The sequence below is a fragment of the Cryptotermes secundus genome, unplaced genomic scaffold, assembly GCF_002891405.2.
Source record: "Cryptotermes secundus unplaced genomic scaffold, Csec_1.0 scaffold323, whole genome shotgun sequence".
NCBI classification, from domain to species: Eukaryota; Metazoa; Arthropoda; class Insecta; order Blattodea; family Kalotermitidae; genus Cryptotermes; species Cryptotermes secundus.
In genome coordinates this window covers 2,267,512-2,287,004 of record NW_019738961.1, presented here as the reverse complement: position 1 = coordinate 2,287,004, position 19,493 = coordinate 2,267,512, and the positions used below count along the sequence as shown (strand labels likewise).

The 19,493-nt window shown below is 46.4% G+C and overlaps 2 protein-coding genes across 2 annotated transcripts in view; both read right to left on the bottom strand.

Moving 5' to 3' along the window:
* Positions 1-19,493, bottom strand: part of LOC111871442 (protein yippee-like 1) — a 195,668-nt gene that overhangs the window by 75,598 nt on the left and 100,577 nt on the right. The window lies entirely within an intron of this gene.
* LOC111871440 lies at positions 3,784-4,386 on the bottom strand. The gene has a single exon (XM_023864562.1). It carries the CDS (start codon positions 4,384-4,386, stop codon positions 3,784-3,786), a length of 603 nt encoding a protein of 200 aa, XP_023720330.1.

Sequence of the window (19,493 nt, the reverse complement as noted above, 5' to 3'; positions counted from 1 at the left end):
AGGGAACAGAAAGGAGTTATCCAAAATAATCTAAATCCAAATGTACGTGCAACTGGACATGTAGGAGCCATACATAGGAAGAAACAGAGGCTTAAACTTGGGGGTGGTCAAACCTACGAACGTTCACGGGACTAACTATCGTTTCGTAGTGGTAAAATAAGTTAAGGCATAATCGTCTACAGAAGACTTGTATAAATGTTATTCCCTGTAGTAAAGTGACAAAGCTTGCACGGTGTCTATGAAGTACAAACACCGTTACCTGGACGTTGCGTGAGTGCGGTACAGGCGTGCCGAATTACGGTGCAACAAATGTGGCGCCAACTCAGAAAGACAAGCCCCTTCCCTCGTCGATGAGAGCCCCCTTGCACTTCCAAACACATAAAGGGTCTTGGAACGAACAAATATTTAGTCATGGGTTCCAACGGAGCCCGAAACCAAGAATGTGCTGGCGAGGACCAACAGCAATTTCCTGGGCCTGCGACGTGGATCTCCTTCACTCTTAAAAGGTTAAAACACAAAAGAAACTATTTACTGTTCGACGTCTGTGGAGAAATATTGAGAAAGAACGCAGACGGGAAATAGATTTAAAGATTTCCCACTCGTCGGCCTTGACTCTTCGCTCGCCTCGGACGAGCAGGCGACGGAGTGGGTTTGTTAGGCCCTGAGTATCCTCTTACCTACATTCAGCACTTTGTTTTTCTGATCATGTCAGTATACTGTCACGCTGCTTGGGACTGCAGGATCTTAACACACGAGGCACCGGTCGGCGTGCGAATTTGACAATTCCACTTACCCGCATGCCCACCGACTGAGAGTACGCAATTAATACACAGTGTTATAAAAGTGCTACAGGCTTTAAGCGGGTTGGGTACTCACTTAAGTAAGTAAAAACGTTCCAGAAAATAATGGCTGCTGAGATACCGGAGACTTTACTAGAATAACATTGCAGTATGCATTAAGGGGAGGTAAGTCCACGTCGTGTATGTTAACTTACCTTTCCCTTGCACGTGCTTTCAGTGTTTCAGTACACGTAATAATAATGTACAAAAAACAAATTCCGTCGTTTTTGACCACAAGCGAACTATATCGACCGAGCGACCGCCGCTTGTCGGCGAAGTTAGTGCCAACTTTAGCGGATAGAGGGAGTCGCCTGGTCAGCGCAACGAATCCCGACGGCCGTTAATTTCGGTTTTGTAGGCCGGAGCCGCTATTTCCTTGAAACATTTCCTCAATATTCCTCACCAGGCTGAGTGGACCACGTTCCAGACCCACTACTTCTAAGAAAAACTGGTAGCGCCGGGAATCGAACCCGGACCTCTAAATCTGTAGCCAGGAACTCTGACCACTAGATCACACGTACTACTAAGGAGTGATAGTTGACGTTATGATACTCATTTGATTTGAAGTTTTTTAATGGGAATCCTACTATTCTGATCGGGAAATGGAAGACATGCATTTCATGTACGGTGGTGCCTCTGGAAATTCCTGGGAAGCTCACCACCTCTGAGCATAAAACATTATCCACAACGCAGAATCTCCTATCCCACAAATTATTCACCAAACTTTACCAGCGACCAAACGAATCTGCGTCCTTTGCTCCTCCTTTCAATGCATACCGCAGTGTTATCCTACTTGCAGTATCTATTGAAATAAAAAAAAACACGCCCATATCCCGAGCAGGCATTCATCTCTGGGCATACGTGTGTTCACTGGAATTGTTTCTTGCTCATTACAGTTAAGCACTACACCACCTTACAGCCTGTAACCATTTTAACGCTCTGTATATACAAGAGGCTTCATAACTTGTACTCTTAGCAAAGTATAATTAGAATGATCAAGTCAAGGAGAATGAGGTGGACAGGGCATGTACCACGAATGGGGAGAAAAATGCATATAGGATTTTGATGGGAAAGCCAGAAGGAAAGAGACCACTGGGAAGACAAAGGCGTAGGTTGGTGGACAATATTAATATTAAAACGGATCTTGGATAGGATAGGATGCTATGGATTGGATTGATCTGGCTCACGACAGAGAACAGTGGACAGCTCTTGTGAACACGGCAATGAACTTTCGGGTTCCATTATATGCTGGGAAATTCTTGAGTAGCTGCAGAATTAGCGGTTCCTCAACAAGGGCTCAGCTCCATGAGTAAGTATGTAATATACACGTACTAGCTCAAGCGGTTAGTCGCTTGCTTCCCACCGCGGCGGCCCGGGTTTGATCCTGGGTCTGGTCAAGTGGGATTTGTGGTGGACAAAGTGGCGCTGGGGCAGGTTTTCTCCGAGTTCTTCGGTTTCCCTTGACAATCTTTATTCCACCAACTGCTCCACAATCACCCTCACCTATCATCTGGGGTTGGCACAATAGGACAGAAGTGGCCGCAGTACAAGGGACTTAGCACCACCCCACTAGCAACAAAAAAAAAGGTAATATGGTAGTATAAGGGGAGCACTATGCTACAAGTCGGAAGGCCGCTGGTTCGTTTCCCGATGAGCTCATTCGATGTTTCCGTTGACTTATTCCTTCCGGCCGCACTATGGCCCTGGAGTCGACACAGTCTCTAATAGAAATGAGTATCAGGAATCTTCCTCGGGGTAAAGGGCGGCCAGGCTCACAACCTCACCGCCATCTGTGAGCTGACTGTCCAGAGAATGTGGGAGTCTCGACGTCTCACAACTCTATGGACCTCCACGCCCTGTTACAGGGAGACCTTTCCTTTTATTTCTTTGCCTTTACCTGTATATACAGGTGCCGGAATAGCGCAGTCGGTATAGTGACTAGCTACGGGCTGGGAGACTGAGAGGTCGGAGTTCTTATTCCGGTAGGGTCAACAATTTTCTCTTCTCCACTCACCTCCAATTAGTGCCGAAGTTAAGAAAATATGGATCTATACATCCACTCCCCCATACGCCTTCATGGCGTAAGCTTAATTAGATAAGTACTTGTTCCCTGTATACAGAAAAGTTGTAAATTAAAAAAATGAGCGTTGCGTACCGGAATATTCATTCTACGACAAGTGTTCCAAGTACCTGAAACAGAAAGTTAACTGTTCTCTCTAAGGTAACACATGTGGCTGTGTTTCCTGCTTTCATAATTTCAATTTATGGGAACATACGCAGAAAGAGCACCTTCAGTCACGTGACGGTGAAGAACCGACGAGAAGCTGTACAATGCCAAGCGTGTGATACAAGAGTAACGGTGTGACAAAGAATTCGAAGAGTGAGCAAGACGGGCGAGTGAAGTAATCGAATTCCTGGAATGATACAGAGAAGCAGTCTCTGTTTGTTGCAGTCTGCCACTTCCCGACCGAGCATACCTTTTTCCTTTTGTATTATGAGGGGAAGATTCGAGTGTTCTTGAAGCTTTCTGCTTTCATGCCATTCTCAAAGATACGCGAAGAATGGAACAGCATCAGCTCAAGCCGCATCCTACACACACCACACTGGCTTCTCGAGGAAGTGCGCAGTGTACAGGCCGGCCGATACTTTTTGGCCGATGTCCACTCTCAGCGCATCAGAGCGAGTCTATGCTACGAACTTAGTTCGTCTGCAGAGGGAACATTCGCAGGCTGGCTGCTTGTGAGGTTGGAAGTTGCTCTCAGACTGCAGGATGAATTTAACTGGAACTTTAGTCCTATCAGTCACAATTCAGGCTTTTTAACATCCTATTATGATGAACTAATTTACTCACAGTATGCTGCACTACACTAGCAACGTTAAATTAAAATACACATAAACGTAACACAATACAAATTATTCGTCTAACAGTTCCACTCCAGACAAGTCAGTTTTCACCGAGTTCAGCTGTATCATTATCACTGGAGTCGCTGTCACTGCTGTCTTCAGAACGTCGGATGATAATTCTTTCTATAGCGTTCTCTCTAATTCCATCTTTTTCGATATATTCCTTTTCATTCTTTTCGGTGCGGTCGCAAACTTTTCCCCAATTCTCTATTCCAAATTCACTGAACCATTTCTCACACTTCTTTGCCACGTCATCCAAATGAAATGAGACATTTTCTGCCCCTACTGACTGCTTAACATCAGCCCAAACGAGTTCAGTCGGATTCAAGTCTGGATGATAAGGTGGACGTCGTAATACCGTGTGTCCATACGCAGCCATTATGTTGTCCATTGCAAAGTTTTTGTGGAGGGGTTTATGTGCCTTTATCAGGTTATAGAGCTGAATTTTGAGCATTCCGTCATGAAATGGCACATTGTTCACTGTAAGCCACTCCATCATCTTGGCCTTCGTGGTCTGGCTGGTTGGCACCTTATTAAACTGCACGTTGTGATATGGTGCATTATCTACAACAAGAACTGATTTTGAAGGCAAATTCGGAATAAGTTCTTCTGTTAGCCACTTCTGATAATTAGTCGCGTTCATTTCGCTATGATAGTCCCCGGTCTTGAGATGAGATTTAAATATCAACAATGACCCGGGGATGAAGCCTGTGGCCCTTCGGTACGGGTGCCATGTACCCTGATGGAGTGTCATCCGTCCAGTTTTTAGGTCTGGTGTGACTGCTGTGAATGAAGGTCTCGTCCTCATAAACTATAGTCCGCCCTTCCACCCTGTACTTCTTTACTGCACGCAAATGTGCTACTCTCGTCGGCCTAATGTCGTCCCTCTCGATCAAGGCGCCCCCGTTATTTCGCGTTTCCTTCCATTTAAAACCCATCTTCCGTAAAATAAATTTCAGGCTGGTACTACCGCTCTTGAAATTTACGGTTTCCCTGAGTTTTGGAAGTAGTTTCCTCACAGTAGGCACAGTTTCTTCTTGGACGTAGAAACCATACACTGTCCGTCGAATCACAGATATATCGAAATCATCTGGATTTGTTATCCGTTTAGGTACGGAATGGTGTTTCCGGGAGTTCCGTACATAGCGCCTTCTTTTTCACATCGAGAACCTTCCTTCAGAATTCTCCGTAAACTTCTTTCTGAAACTCCGGTTGACCTTACTACTCTCTCTTGTGCCTTTCCTAACGGTATCAATACATGACCTGCAGCTACTTCACTTTTCATAAATTAATGAACGTTATTCACAACCTCTCGGGTCTGGCTGTGCAATGTTTTGTTACCAAGTTTTGACTGAAGAGATGGCATTTACTTTCTCTTTAAATGTGTTACTGCCCTTAAAGAAATATATAAATTAAAAACAAGCAACTGGCACGTGGGAAAAGCACACAGTATCTACTAAAAACACAGATCCTATGAGCTCAACGTCTACCTTCTTACTGAGGCAACATAGTGTAGCTGCGCATGCTCACCAATCTTAGGCTCGCCGACTTGCGTCACACCACTACGCATCAGATATTCACCAGCCAAAATGGGCCGTCCCACCTATATGCTAGGGGAACGAACGAATCGGTAAAACCTCTATGATTCCACACACAGGAAGAGTATAATTCCGTGAATTATTTTTGTAAGCATCCGTAGGCTCTGCACTTGGCACACATGTTGCCTTAGGGTTCCTTGTGCCTACTCACTTTCTCTTTACGGAATAAGCCCTGTCACCTGTAGAAATATTCATTCGTGCTTTTAAGAACAACATATTTATTTGCTTAATAAAGTATTTTATATACTTTGAAAAATTATCAAAACACGTGGTTATAATTAAAAAATAAAGATGAAGTCCCTGTGCTTTTAAGCACTACGCCATGAAGGCGTATGGGGGAGTGGATGAATAGATCCACGTTTTTGACCTCCGTACTAGTTGGAGGTGAGCGGTCCCGTTTCACGCCTCGGCCGATCTAGCCCCGAAGACAAGCCCCCGTACCCACTGGATAGGAGGCTCGGTGGGCCCCTGAACCAGTCTGTACGACGTGGATAAAAATTCTTCACCCTACTGGGACTCGAACTCCGACACCTCGGCCGTCCAGCCCGTAGCCAGTCACTATACCGACTGCGCTATCTCGGCTCCTTCATGTTATAAGTAGAACATATAAGAAACATAATCAGCTACAAATAATCCTCAAGCACATGCATGCCACATTTCGTATCTGTGGAACTTGGTCGTTTTATAACAATGCATCAAAATCTTATAAAATTAACATTGCGAAAATTGTGCTTATACCATGCCCTTAAGCACAGGGACAACTTCCTGTTTACCTTGCCAGATATCTACGTCAACAGTTTTAGTTCTATACAAGCCAGCTTACGCTCCTGCGAACATTTCGCATGACTTGACTTTGAGTGGGGAAGGCTCTTCTGTTCCCTCCCCCTCCAAATAGTTGCTGAAGGATTCTCGTGACGTACCTTGAAGGGACACACCGAAGTCCCCTAATCCAACGTCATTATAAGACAACATCGCGTCAAAAATTCCCGGAGAGGCAATCAGGAAAGTTAAACGAGTAACACAGAAATTAAAATATTTCCTTGCAAGAACAGCAAATTTGTTTCGACCGCATCTGATCAGTAGGTAAACAGTAAATGTACGAGAGATCTGATAGTAAAAGTAAGGTATCCCTGTAGCAGGCCGTGGAGGCCCATAGGTTTGTGAGATATTGAGGTTCCCACATTTTCTAGACAATCAGCTCATAGATGGCGGTAAGGTTGTCAGCCCTATGCGCAGGCCGCCCCTTACCCCCAAGAATATTCCTGGTACTCATTTCTGTTAGAGACTGAGTCGACCCAAAGGCCACAGTGCGCCTAGAAGGATTAGGTAAATCGAAAAAAATCCAATGACTTCCTCAGGAATCGAACCCTTTACCTTCTGGCTTGTAGCATAGTGCCTCAACCAATTACGCTACTGCGTGCCCCGAGATTGATAGTACGAGTACTTATATCAACTAATATTGTTATAGGCCATATACACTTAGGCTTGGCCTCTGGGTTGTGCGTGAGGAGAAGTTTCAGGACAGTGGTTACAGCTACACAGTTCGCAGGACGAGCGGTCGGTGACACACTATAACTACAGCACCACTGTAACCAATACCCGCCCTACAACGTTCATCTCAATGAACAGGACTCTGCCCAAACCACTGCGCATTCTGTTGAGAAGGGACAGGACCTAACATGGCCACTGATCAACTACGTTTAATACTACACTGTACCACTCTTCTTGCGGGGTCAAGAATTTTCACTTCTACACGTCCACCCAACCTCTATTCAATGTGTATCGGGGTCTCTATCACGGCCGGGGCGTGAAGCTGACCACTCACCACCAGCTAGTGACTACGCCAAGAAATTGTGGATCTATACATCCACTACCCCCATACGCCTACAGGGACAACTTTACCTTTTTACTACCCTACTTTGGTAACTAATACCTGATATTCAATCAGAGTTTGTCATTATGGTAGGTTATGTACCCTGACAGTGTGATGTCCAGTACCGCCGCTATTCAGTGACGCACATATGCAGCGATGCATAAAGGCACAGGCGAAATAGGCCCCGCGCGNACAGACAATAGACTTAATACAGACTGACTGACAGATGACAGACCCGACCTCTCGTCAGAGAGGGCGCTACACATGGACAGGACGGTAACTTTCATTGAAAAGAAATATCTGGTCATGAGCCCCAGCTGGGGCTCGACACCAAGACAAACAGACTGACCGACCGTCAGTTGTAACATGACCCTCGCCCTCGCCCTCGCCCTCGCCCTCGCCCACGCCCTCGCCCTCGCCCCGCGCGTGGCGGCGAGTTAAGTACCTTGTCTAGGATGAGTGTGTGCATGGCCTCTAAAGCTTTTCGGTGTAAGGAAAACAATGTTTTCCGCTCGCTGTCACCTTTCGTTGCAATAAATAATGAAGCACCCAATATATAACCCACCACAATGCCCTGTGCCCTGGGGCCCAGAAAAATCTTAACCACCTCTGCGACATAAATACGCCTTTCTATAATTATACTTTACCTGATGTGACCTACAGACCCGTTGTTAGGCAAAGACCTCGAAACAAACAAGAAAACATTCGTTGCTATGCAGCGGCGCAGTGAACACGCCTCTACAACATAAATACTGTTGGTAACGGTGTTAAGCAGTTGCAACAGCTGGACTACAACAATGGAAACTTGGGTGTTTTTTAAGTTTTCCGTGCCAAGGAGTTATCTTTAAGACAACTGGGCGACCCAGTTAGTCGCCACGGTCAGCTGAACGTCGGCCTGTGAAGAGAAGACTAAGAGGTTGGTGTGAAATGGCCGCCAGTCTTGAGTTCTCCATGGGAGGTTGTGAAGATCAGAGCCCAGGAAGCTGAAGAATCTCCACTGTTAGAAGCTGTTGCCAGGGAATGGCTAATGAAGATATAACAGGCTGGAAAAGGGCTTGGCGAGTGCTACGATGTATAAAGTGTGGAGGTCTGCGATAGCACTGTGATTACTTGTAGTTCCGAGTGTTGTGTATAAGTGTTCAGTAAATCCATTCACCAATCCATACCCCATCTACAGTCACACATAAATCCCGATAATATTATATTCCGAAACATAAACCGTTCTCACCTTCACTCTGTCTCATCTTGAAACTGGTGATTTTTGTTGTTATATAAAAAGATGCCGAGCAAAGAGGCTTGCTATGGCGGAATGCTCGTTAATAACCAATAAAACTGGACTTAACTGCATATAAAGTAAATACGGCAGGTTTGCACTGTAATTTGAATTCCTGGCTGATGGTTTATTCCGGACATACCAATGGCACCAGAGTGTCGTTAACTCCAACAAAACAAACGCGGCAGCCATGAACTCGGGCCTCTCACCGATGTCGCTATGGCGCAAAACAACTCAAGTTAGAATCGAACTGTATGAAAGGACGCGGCGCGGAAACTATCTCCTGCAGCCATTACTAACAGTGTTTGATGACTAAAATTTCCATGAACTGTAAGCTAATTACTTCCTTTTTGTCCTCGTTATATTAATCCTGCGAAGCATAAAAATGTAAAGTTGTCCCTGTGCTTAATTAATTAAGCACTGTGCCATGAGGACATAGTCTTCCCTTGTCTGTATCAGTGTAAGATCTACTGCCACCGGGTGAACACCCAATCGCAGTAAAGTAATAAAATATGGGGGAGTCGAGGTATAGCTCCACGATTCTTGACCTCGGCACTAGATGGAGGTGAGTGGTCAGCTTCGTGTCCGGGCCGCTTTACCCCCAAGGGAAATCGCCCCCGGTACCGGGTGGGTCCCAGAGCCGGTCTGAACGAAACCGGGAATGGAACCCAGGCCGTCTATACCGTAGTCCGTCGCTATACCGACTCCCAGGAAGCATGAGAATTTATCTAAATATAATTTTAAGATCCAAATCCTGCTCCACAGCAAACAAACAGTGGCTCCATTATAAAGGAAAATAATATATGTTTATTGTGAGAACCGTAAGATACACAAAAAATACACTGTGTGATTATTTAATGTTAATGTAGGTGGTACAGATAACAACCACCGTTTCTTCACAGGGAACTGCGCACGACTCAACCTAAGAACGTTCATTATTATCGCAAGAAAAAATATCCGCGAGGCATTTATACAGAACTTCACGCAACACAAAGACCGGGCACTGACTGAAGGTAACCCGTAAGCTAATTTACGAACACATTTCATTACGTTCGTAACAAGGCGACACGACACAAAAGCAAAATTTATTTGGGCGGTTTACGGCTTCCTGAAAAAACGGCACGCTAAATGAAAAAAGCCCATATATATATATATATATATATGGGTGTAAGGGTAAATAAATATACGTTATAACGCCTGTGGTAGATAGATGGGTTCAATCTGATCATATTTTGCTAATACACCCATGGGCGGAAACCCTTCCTTTTCGCACTAAAGGCCACAAAAATTTTTTTCTAGAAGATGCATAAGTTTTAGGGGATGTTATCGTTGTTTTACATGATAAGTTACTCAAAATGGCGCTGCCAAGTTCACTGCATGTTCTGCACCGCCAGGCTATGTTATGCCGAACTCTTTGAAAGATTTCTGGCATTTCCTGGATGGTTCCAGCTGCTACTGCAATTGTTGCCACAAGATCAGGTTGTCTCTCCACTGGAGTCTCGTACACCTGGCTTTGCATGTATCCCCAGAGAAAGAAATCCAGTGGAGCCAAGTCAGAAGAGCGAGGGGCCAGGTTATTGGGCCTCCACGTCCAACCCATCCGTTGCCAAAGGTTTCATCAAAATACCCAAAGGACATTGGTGCAGTGTGCCGGGGGCGCCATCGTGCTGGAAGCACATTTCACGACGGACTTCCAAAGGCACCACTTCCAGCAGCTCGGGTAAGCTCTCTTGGAGAAATGTTAGGTATGTATCACCAGTAAGCCACAGAGGTAAGAGGTAAGGGCGTCCTCCTTCACATTTCAGGGGCTCTAGCGCGTAAACAAAGTTTTCCCGGACATGTGTGCATTAGCAAAATATGATTAGATTGAACCCATCTCTCTACCACAGAGCGTCGTAAGATAAATTTATTTACACCCTGTATATACAACCGGTTGGAGGGATGAGGGGCGTCAGAACAAACACTGTCAGCATCTAAAGGATGTCAGAGTTACTTTACGATTGGCGGTTTACCGTCATTCAGTTCGTCTTGGCGACAAACTCCTTGAGACCCATGAGTAGCGATTTTTTTTTTCAATTGAATCCTTGCGGTCATAGTTCGTATGTAACATCCTCTATGAGGAGAGGATTTGTCTGTCGTTTACACCTGTTACTGGTCCTCACCAGCGCAGTCATTCTCGAGTCCAAATCCCGCGGGATTCATAACCATATTTCACTGTCACAGATTCGAAACTGCCCTAAACCTGGAGGGTCAGGTCCCCGCATTTACATCCCTCAGTAGCAGAGTGACCTAGTTATAACCCCAGGCACTGGGTTCCTTTTTCGCCGCTTCCTATGACTCGCAGAACTATGATGGAGGTAGTCGAACCCGCCTACACACAGGCAGTGACCAAGCACATGCTGGGCCGTGAAATAAGTTTATTCTGCTATGAGAGTTCTATGCATAGCGCTTCAGTGATCGATCTTGTACAGGTCGGTCCGACTTGAGAGAAGAAGCGTGCGACTCTATAAAACAAGGCGGCCGGACATTGCTCGTTCTCTCTCTCTCTCTCTCTGTCGCAAGAGTAATGTAACTGACCGTCGTTCTGTGTCATATTAACCATTCCAAACGATCCAGCTAATTGAATTGCACAAAAATATACCTAAAACGCCATAAATCAAGAGAATTTATGGAATAATCTGGCTGAACATGTTCTAGAGCCATGTCCCGTCCTACACAAACTCAGCACCATTCAGGCCTCTAATGAACCTCATCACAACGAACAGAGGGTGTACATTATCCGCACACAAGTCAATGAACAGGTCTCATTAAATAATATGAGGCAATGAAGAGGTCTGAGAGGCACGGGGAAGGGGACGAGAGTGTACTTTCGTGACATACACGACAGGGAACAGAAACAGAGGGAGGGGTGGGTTGAAACAGGACATGAATTACAGTGCAGAGAATAAAGGACAGGAGCACCACAGGGAAGAAGTTACGAAGAGCAGCAGTTGAAAGATAATAACGTCTCATGAAGTGGTACAACGTCCATGCACTTCGTGTTCCTCACAGCAGCGACCGCCATTTTTATAACGTACTGAATTACATATAAAGTGCGCCAGTTATCGTGTGCATATGCAGTCAACCCTTTCGTTACAGTGCCTCCACTGGCAATTCTCGCTCTGTGGTGTAAACTGGAAAAGTCAACACACATTTCGGAGGAAAATATCACTTCCATCATCAGGATAAAGAGTAAGCCAAACAAGAAACGAGCACGAAATAGGTAGCAAGCAGAGCATATCCCCTGTGAAGTGGTCAGGACGTACCGTATTTACGCATGTATAGGCCGCACATTTTTTGCCAAAAATTCAAGAGGAAAACTGGGGTGCGGCTTATATTCGAAATATTCGAAATCACACTTCATTTAAAAAAAATTATATTCATAATTAGTAATACAGGGTGTTCTACTCCTGAAATAATATTCCAAGAAAATTATTTTTTCTATAATTTCTGTCTGAAAATTGTGCTGCGGCCTATACATGCGTAAATACGGTATATAGTGTGTCCCCGAAGGATAGGTCAGTATTCTGGGAGGTCATAGTGTCGGTCATTCTAAGCAAAAAAGTGTATATGTACGTGTACATGTGTCCTATTCCGAACGGTTCACTGTGCAGTAGTTCGGATTTGGAGCCCAATACTGTCCTTCACTCTCGCGTGTGAATCAGCGTGAAGCGTCAGTTGGCCGTTGTGACTGTTAATACTGACACTGTAGGAATGCTGTGAAAAATGTCACACGTCTTCACAAATGCCGAATATGCTGATATGCTGCAGACCTTCATTACACGAGTTACAAAGTCGACTGCTGCTGACGGTGGAATTTTCGTAAATGTATTATAACTCTACCAACTTTTTCACTTGAACAATAAACGTTGGTATTAAAGCAGTATGTAATAGTTCTTTCTTATCAACAATTTTGGAAATGAACAGGGAAACAGCTCGGAAACCGATCGGAATAGGATACATGTACATACATGTGTGTATACACACTTTTTTGCTAAGAATGACCGGTACTGTGACCTCCCAGAATATTGACCTTTCTTCCTGGGATATCCTGTATAAGCCAAGAGGGAACTTGCACGCAGTCTGTTCCCGCTGGCTGTCCCTTGAGAAGCTGGCAGAAGCAATCGGAGGCAAGAAGCATCATGATCACTTCTTAGATCTGCGAACATGTGAACACGAGGGAGAAGTATGCGTGGGTGTGGCTTCTTGCTTCGCTCATTTTTCGGCCCATAAGACGGAGGCGGTAAGCTCTCCGAAATGCCAAACATAAATCAAGTGTGTTACATTCTGAAATTTGAAAGCAAACCCGATTAAGAAGTGTCATACAAAAACCAGATGTAGAGGTCCTGATGAAACGTCGATAACATTGCCCACATCGCGACGTGCGAAGACCCAAGAGCAGAATCAACATGAACAATGAATCACTGTAAAACCTCATAATCAGAAAATACCACGTTATTTAATGATGAATTGCCCTTTGAAGTCAATCGAATGTGGAATTCGAGTCGGTAAATTCTCGGCAACTGATGTCTGCAGAAAGCCATCAGCGAACCTTAAGCAAAACAGAGCCGACAGCATCCGTACCAAGCACAACCCCATTTATTTCCAACCTGTGACATGCGCAGTGGGCTACTTAGTCATCAGTTACTGATCACATTTCTTCTCACTACGCTTACAACTAAACTCCGTCGCCTGTAATCCGCAAGCGAACTATACCAACTGAGCGACCGCCGCCTGCCGGCGGAGTTAGTGCCAAATTTTGCAGATAGAGGACGTCGCGTGGTCAGCGCAACGGATCCCCGTTGCATTTAATTTCGGTTTTCTAGACCAGAGCCTCTATTTCCTTCAAATAGCTCCTCAATTATCCTCACAAGGGTCAGTGAATCCCGTTCCACACCCACTACTTCTCAGAAAATCTGGTAGCGCCGGGAATCCAACCCGGACCTCTGGATCTGTAGGCAGGACCTCTGACCATTAGACGCTTACACATGTCAGAAGACTTTCAACCTGTCTCTCGCTTGCACGCCGTAAATGTAACTATGAATTGCATTCTTCAGTTATAGATATTTATCGCACTGCATAAAACTCGCTGCAAAAATGAAGAACAGCCGTTTACTCCATTTATAGAATGTCATCTGTAAATTAAGTTCACTAAAATTGTTATTGTGGGACGCGACACCCCAGTCGGCATGGCGACGGGCTACAGGCTGCATGTCAGGGTTCAATTTCCGGCAGGGGCAAGATATTTTCTCCTCTCTACGGTGTCCAGACCGGCTCTGGGGTCCACCCAGCCTCATATCCCATGAGTACGGGAGGCTATCTTCCCAGTGGTAAAGCAGCCGGGGCTTGAATCTGACCACTCACCTTCATCTAGTGCCCAGGTCAAGTATCGTTAAGCTCTCCCACACCTCCACGTGGAGTGGTGCTTAATTCATCAGGACTTTAAATTATCATCATCATCATCATCATCATCATCATCATCATTATTATTATTATTATTATTATTATTATTATAGACATACGTCCTTCGGCTGCTTATGACGTTTGCAGGAGCGTTGACTTATTTCGAACTATGAATGTCGTACCTTCTCAGTCACAAAAATATCAGTCATACTTGACATGAATGTACGGATGTACATGTGTGTCGTACATATACGCACATATGTACTCTGGCATAATGGCCGGTTCGATTGTATCTACTGCATTTTTAATACTGTCGAAAGGACACAACTTGCCTACTTTTGTCTTTTGTGTTACGTGTTTGTTTCTATCTTTGCTAGCGCTAATTTTATACCTGGCGTTCAAGGGCTGATAAGCAAGCACATAATTAAATAAAACGACTTAAGTCAATTGAATTATTGTGTTATTTCACGACGCTGTCAGTAACTTGACTATACAGCGTCGAATGAACTGCTCTCATCGCTCGTGGTATCAGCAACAAAATTCTGTATGCGTTTCCAGTCTCCCTCGTGCGTGTTACATACCCCGCCCATCTCATCCTACCTGATTTGATCTTCATATTAGCTTATGCAGCACAGACTACGGATTGACGGCGTTCCGTGTCAAACAATTGTTTCCGGCTGCCTACTACTTCAGGAGCCGGGACAGCGCAGTCGGTATAGCGACTGGCTACGGGCTGGACGTGAGGAGCCGGGATAGCGCAATCGGTATAGCGACTGGCTACGGGCTGAGCGTGAGGAGCCAGGATAGCGCAGTCAATATAGCGACTGGCTACGGGCTGGACGTGAGGAGCCGGGATAGCGCAGTCGGTATAGCGACTGGCTACGGGCTGGACGTGAGGAGCCGGGATAGCGCAGTCGGTATAGCGACTGGCTACGGGCTGGACGTGAGGAGCCGGGATAGCGCAGTCGGTATAGCGACTGGCTACGGGCTGGACGTGAGGAGCCGGGATAGCGCAGTCGGTATAGCGACTGGCTACGGGCTGGACGTGAGGAGCCGGGATAGCGCAGTCGGTATAGCGACTGGCTACGGGCTGGACGTGAGGAGCCGGGATAGCGCAGTCGGTATAGCGACTGGCTACGGGCTGGACGTGAGGAGCCGGGATAGCGCAGTCGGTATAGCGACTGGCTACGGGCTGGACGTGAGGAGCCGGGATAGCGCAGTCGGTATAGCGACTGGCTACGGGCTGGACGTGAGGAGCCGGGATAGCGCAGTCGGTATAGCGACTGGCTACGGGCTGGACGTGAGGAGCCGGGATAGCGCAGTCGGTATAGCGACTGGCTACGGGCTGGACGTGAGGAGCCGGGATAGCGCAGTCGGTATAGCGACTGGCTACGGGCTGGACGTGAGGAGCCGGGATAGCGCAGTCGGTATAGCGACTGGCTACGGGCTGGACGTGAGGAGCCGGGATAGCGCAGTCGGTATAGCGACTGGCTACGGGCTGGACGTGAGGAGCCGGGATAGCGCAGTCGGTATAGCGACTGGCTACGGGCTGGACGTGAGGAGCCGGGATAGCGCAGTCGGTATAGCGACTGGCTACGGGCTGGACGTGAGGAGCCGGGATAGCGCAGTCGGTATAGCGACTGGCTACGGGCTGGACGTGAGGAGCCGGGATAGCGCAGTCGGTATAGCGACTGGCTACGGGCTGGACGTGAGGAGCCGGGATAGCGCAGTCGGTATAGCGACTGGCTACGGGCTGGACGTGAGGAGCCGGGATAGCGCAGTCGGTATAGCGACTGGCTACGGGCTGGACGTGAGGAGCCGGGATAGCGCAGTCGGTATAGCGACTGGCTACGGGCTGGACGTGAGGAGCCGGGATAGCGCAGTCGGTATAGCGACTGGCTACGGGCTGGACGTGAGGAGCCGGGATAGCGCAGTCGGTATAGCGACTGGCTACGGGCTGGACGTGAGGAGCCGGGATAGCGCAGTCGGTATAGCGACTGGCTACGGGCTGGACGTGAGGAGCCGGGATAGCGCAGTCGGTATAGCGACTGGCTACGGGCTGGACGTGAGGAGCCGGGATAGCGCAGTCGGTATAGCGACTGGCTACGGGCTGGACGTGAGGAGCCGGGATAGCGCAGTCGGTATAGCGACTGGCTACGGGCTGGACGTGAGGAGCCGGGATAGCGCAGTCGGTATAGCAACTGGCTACGGGCTGGACGTGAGGAGCCGGGATAGCGCAGTCGGTATAGCAACTGGCTACGGGCTGGACGTGAGGAGCCGGGATAGCGCAGTCAATATAGCGACTGGCTACGGGCTGGACGTGAGGAGCTTCCATGGCGTAGTACTTAATTAGTTAAGCACAAGGACAACTTTACCTTTTTCTTATTACTTCATCTCTCTCAGTTCAAAACGACCTCAGTACCTCCGTCTCTAACGTCATCCATCTACACACCTGAAGGTGCGGAACACCAAAGTTTCACACTAATGCAAAACAAAAGATGCAACTGTACTTGTGTATGACACGAAAATGATGTATAACGGAATGTCACCACAGCCCGCTATAAGCCTCGGCCTTGGCGTTGCGCTGAACATACCCAAGTACGAGGCAGTGTCAGTAAACAGGTCACACTTGGATATAAAACGTAAAACACGTGATATTCGAACCTGGAAAAAGCATTCATTTCTCGACGTATCCACCACCAACACCTATACTTGTCCCATTGCTCTACCAGTCCGCCGAAACCCGCCGCATAGAAGTCTCAGCCACTTTCGCCACCTCCGTTTCAACCTCTTCATCAGCGAAACGTTTGCCGCTTTACTCGACAAACACTTCCCAACGTAAACAGGAAACATTCTTAATGAATATCGTTTGCACTGAGTCCTTTTGCCCACAATTAAAAACGCACAACAGAACACTGCCATTCTGTAGTATACTTCTCAAGCAGGGTCACAATTTTGACTACTGAAACCAGCCTCTGAACATGCGCATGCGCGTCTGCTACCTAGACTCTCCTGAAGCTGAACTGTACTGCTACCTAGAAAGAAAGCCTATTACGTCCATTACAGCTGTTTTACTTCCATTTGTGACCCCTTTACTGACTCTCCCTCGTATGTTAGCGTTTATTCAGTTCGATGGTTTCGTTACACGGAAACAAACCTTCTCTTCTGAATGTTACAAAAACGTAAGGTAAAAGTAAGGGGCTGCGCCATAGCTCAAGCGGTTAGCCGCTGGCTTCCCACCGCGGTGGCCCGGGTTCGATCCCGGGTCTGGTCAAGTGGGATTTGTGGTGGATAAAGTAGCGCTGAGGCGGATTTTCTCCGAGTACTTTGGTTTCCCCTGCCAATCATCATTCTGGGGCATGCTACAATAGGCCAATCAGTGGCCGCAGTGCCGAGTGGACCCAGTTGGACTCCACCCCCCACTAAGCGAATTATACGAATTGATGCTGAATGGATGTCTTTTTCTTGGATTACGGCCATAACATATCTTAAAGTGTCCTATCTTCTGGGAACGAACTGTAATTCGTTGAAAGTCAACCGACGTTTCGGTTTTGGGGGTAAAAAATAATCCATGTAAGAAACCACCATGAAGAATGTAGCTAGCAGAACCTATTTATTTTTCCACTGATGGATGGCTCGTCGGACGTTGTGGTATGAGTGACCACACACTTCCAATTCTTCATTGCAGTAACTCCAGGGCATCAACCGGTTCGCTGTGATGTATGCATATTAACTGTCTACGTTCGATATAAACACTGTAATCAAACGTATTTAAATCTGGAAAAACTGATGGCAAACATACGGATTTACACGAACTTTACTGTTGCGTCGCCGAACACCTTCGAAAAGCGAATAATACAACAATTTCGTTCTGCGAAGTGCGTATGAATCGCCTGCTTTCCTGGGACACGATACGACCGAATACAAAACGAAAAAACTGGGAGGGATATACAGACGAACAGCAAGGTGATCTCATAATATACACAAGAAGTTCTGGAACGAAATAATCGCCTACCCCCCCCCTTGATACCACATGGCCCGCACAGAAAATGAAAGTAGTATTAGGGCTGTACAGAGACAGACACACAGGTGAGCTCATAATATGCACTAGCAACGACAGGGGGGGGGGACACACGAACAGCAAGGCGATCTCATAATTATTTCTTCAAAATTAGCAAAGCAGGCTCGAACTATCTGCTGGGTTTGAGGTTTTTACAGCGGTGGTTTGATATAGCGCGGTGTAATCCTCTGAGAACCAACCAACGTTTCGGACGAATACGTCACTCCTATCTTCATGGTTGAACAGTAAGCTCCACATACTGCCCATTTCATGCAGGTATCTTGCTTGGTTTACTCTTCGATTCTCAAAATTGAGTGTGCATGTTCTCCGAAACGTCAACTGATTTTCAACGGACGCCAGAGAAATAGAACTCTTCATAAAGTAAGTAAAAAAGTAAAGCTATCCCTGTAATAGGCCCATAGGGTTGTGAGACGTTGAGGCTCCCACATTATCTAGACAATCGGCTCAAAGATGGCGGTAAGCTTGTCAGCCTTACGCGCCGGCCGCGCTTTCCTCCCAAGGAAAATTATTTAATTAATTCGTGGTACTCATTTCTGTTAAGAGGCTGAGTCGACCCCCGGGCCATAGCGCAGCTGGAAGGATTAGGTAAACTGAAAAAAAAATCCAATGATCTCATCGGGACTTGAACCCGCGACCTTCCGCCTTGTAGCATAATGCCTCAACCAACTACGCTACCGCTTAAAAAAGTATATTCTCAACATTAAAGTGAAAAACACTTTTGTGCGTATCGAATGAACATATAGTATATACTTTGCTAAGTTATATACAACTCGGATGAATTTCATTTAAATCCGCTGACTAGTTAATTGTTTACCGTTAAAGAAAGTAATTTCCTTCTAAGTCATCAGAAATAACGTATCATGTATTAGTGTACTCTTACAAGCAGCATCTGCCGTGTATTTTCCACGATCTTTAAATTCAACAAATGACAAAGTGATAAATTTACTTGTCCTCCCAACATGACTGCTATATTCATCCATTCATTCATCAGTAATCTGTCAAGACGACAGGTCCATAGTCTCTTCCAAAACAGTTTCTCCATTTGATGCGATCTACAGCTTCCTCCTTCAAATGAAAATATCCTCTTCTGTCCCCAGGGTCATCCAGCATCTTCTTACGTCTTCTTCTGCCTCGTCTTCTGGTCACTTCTATCCGCCCCTCTATCTTTCCTTCAGTAACTTGACTGCTATACAGCGACCGCTATATTCACTTGTCCTCCCAACATGACTGCTATATAGCGACCGCTATATTCACTTGTCCTCCCAATATGACTGCTATATAGCGACCGCTATATTCACTTGTCCTCCAAACATGACTGCTATATAGCGACCGATAGATTCACTTGTCCTCTCAACATGATTGCTATATAGCGACCGCTATATTCACTTGTCCTCCAAACATGACTGCTATATAGTGACCGCTATATTCACTTGTCCTCCAAACATGACTGCTATATAGCGACCGCTATATTCACTTGTCCTCC

Coding starts and splice junctions, on each gene's coding strand:
- LOC111871440 (XM_023864562.1), bottom strand. CDS start 4,386: ATGAACGCGACTAATTATCAGAAGTGGCTAACAGAAGAACTTATTCCG.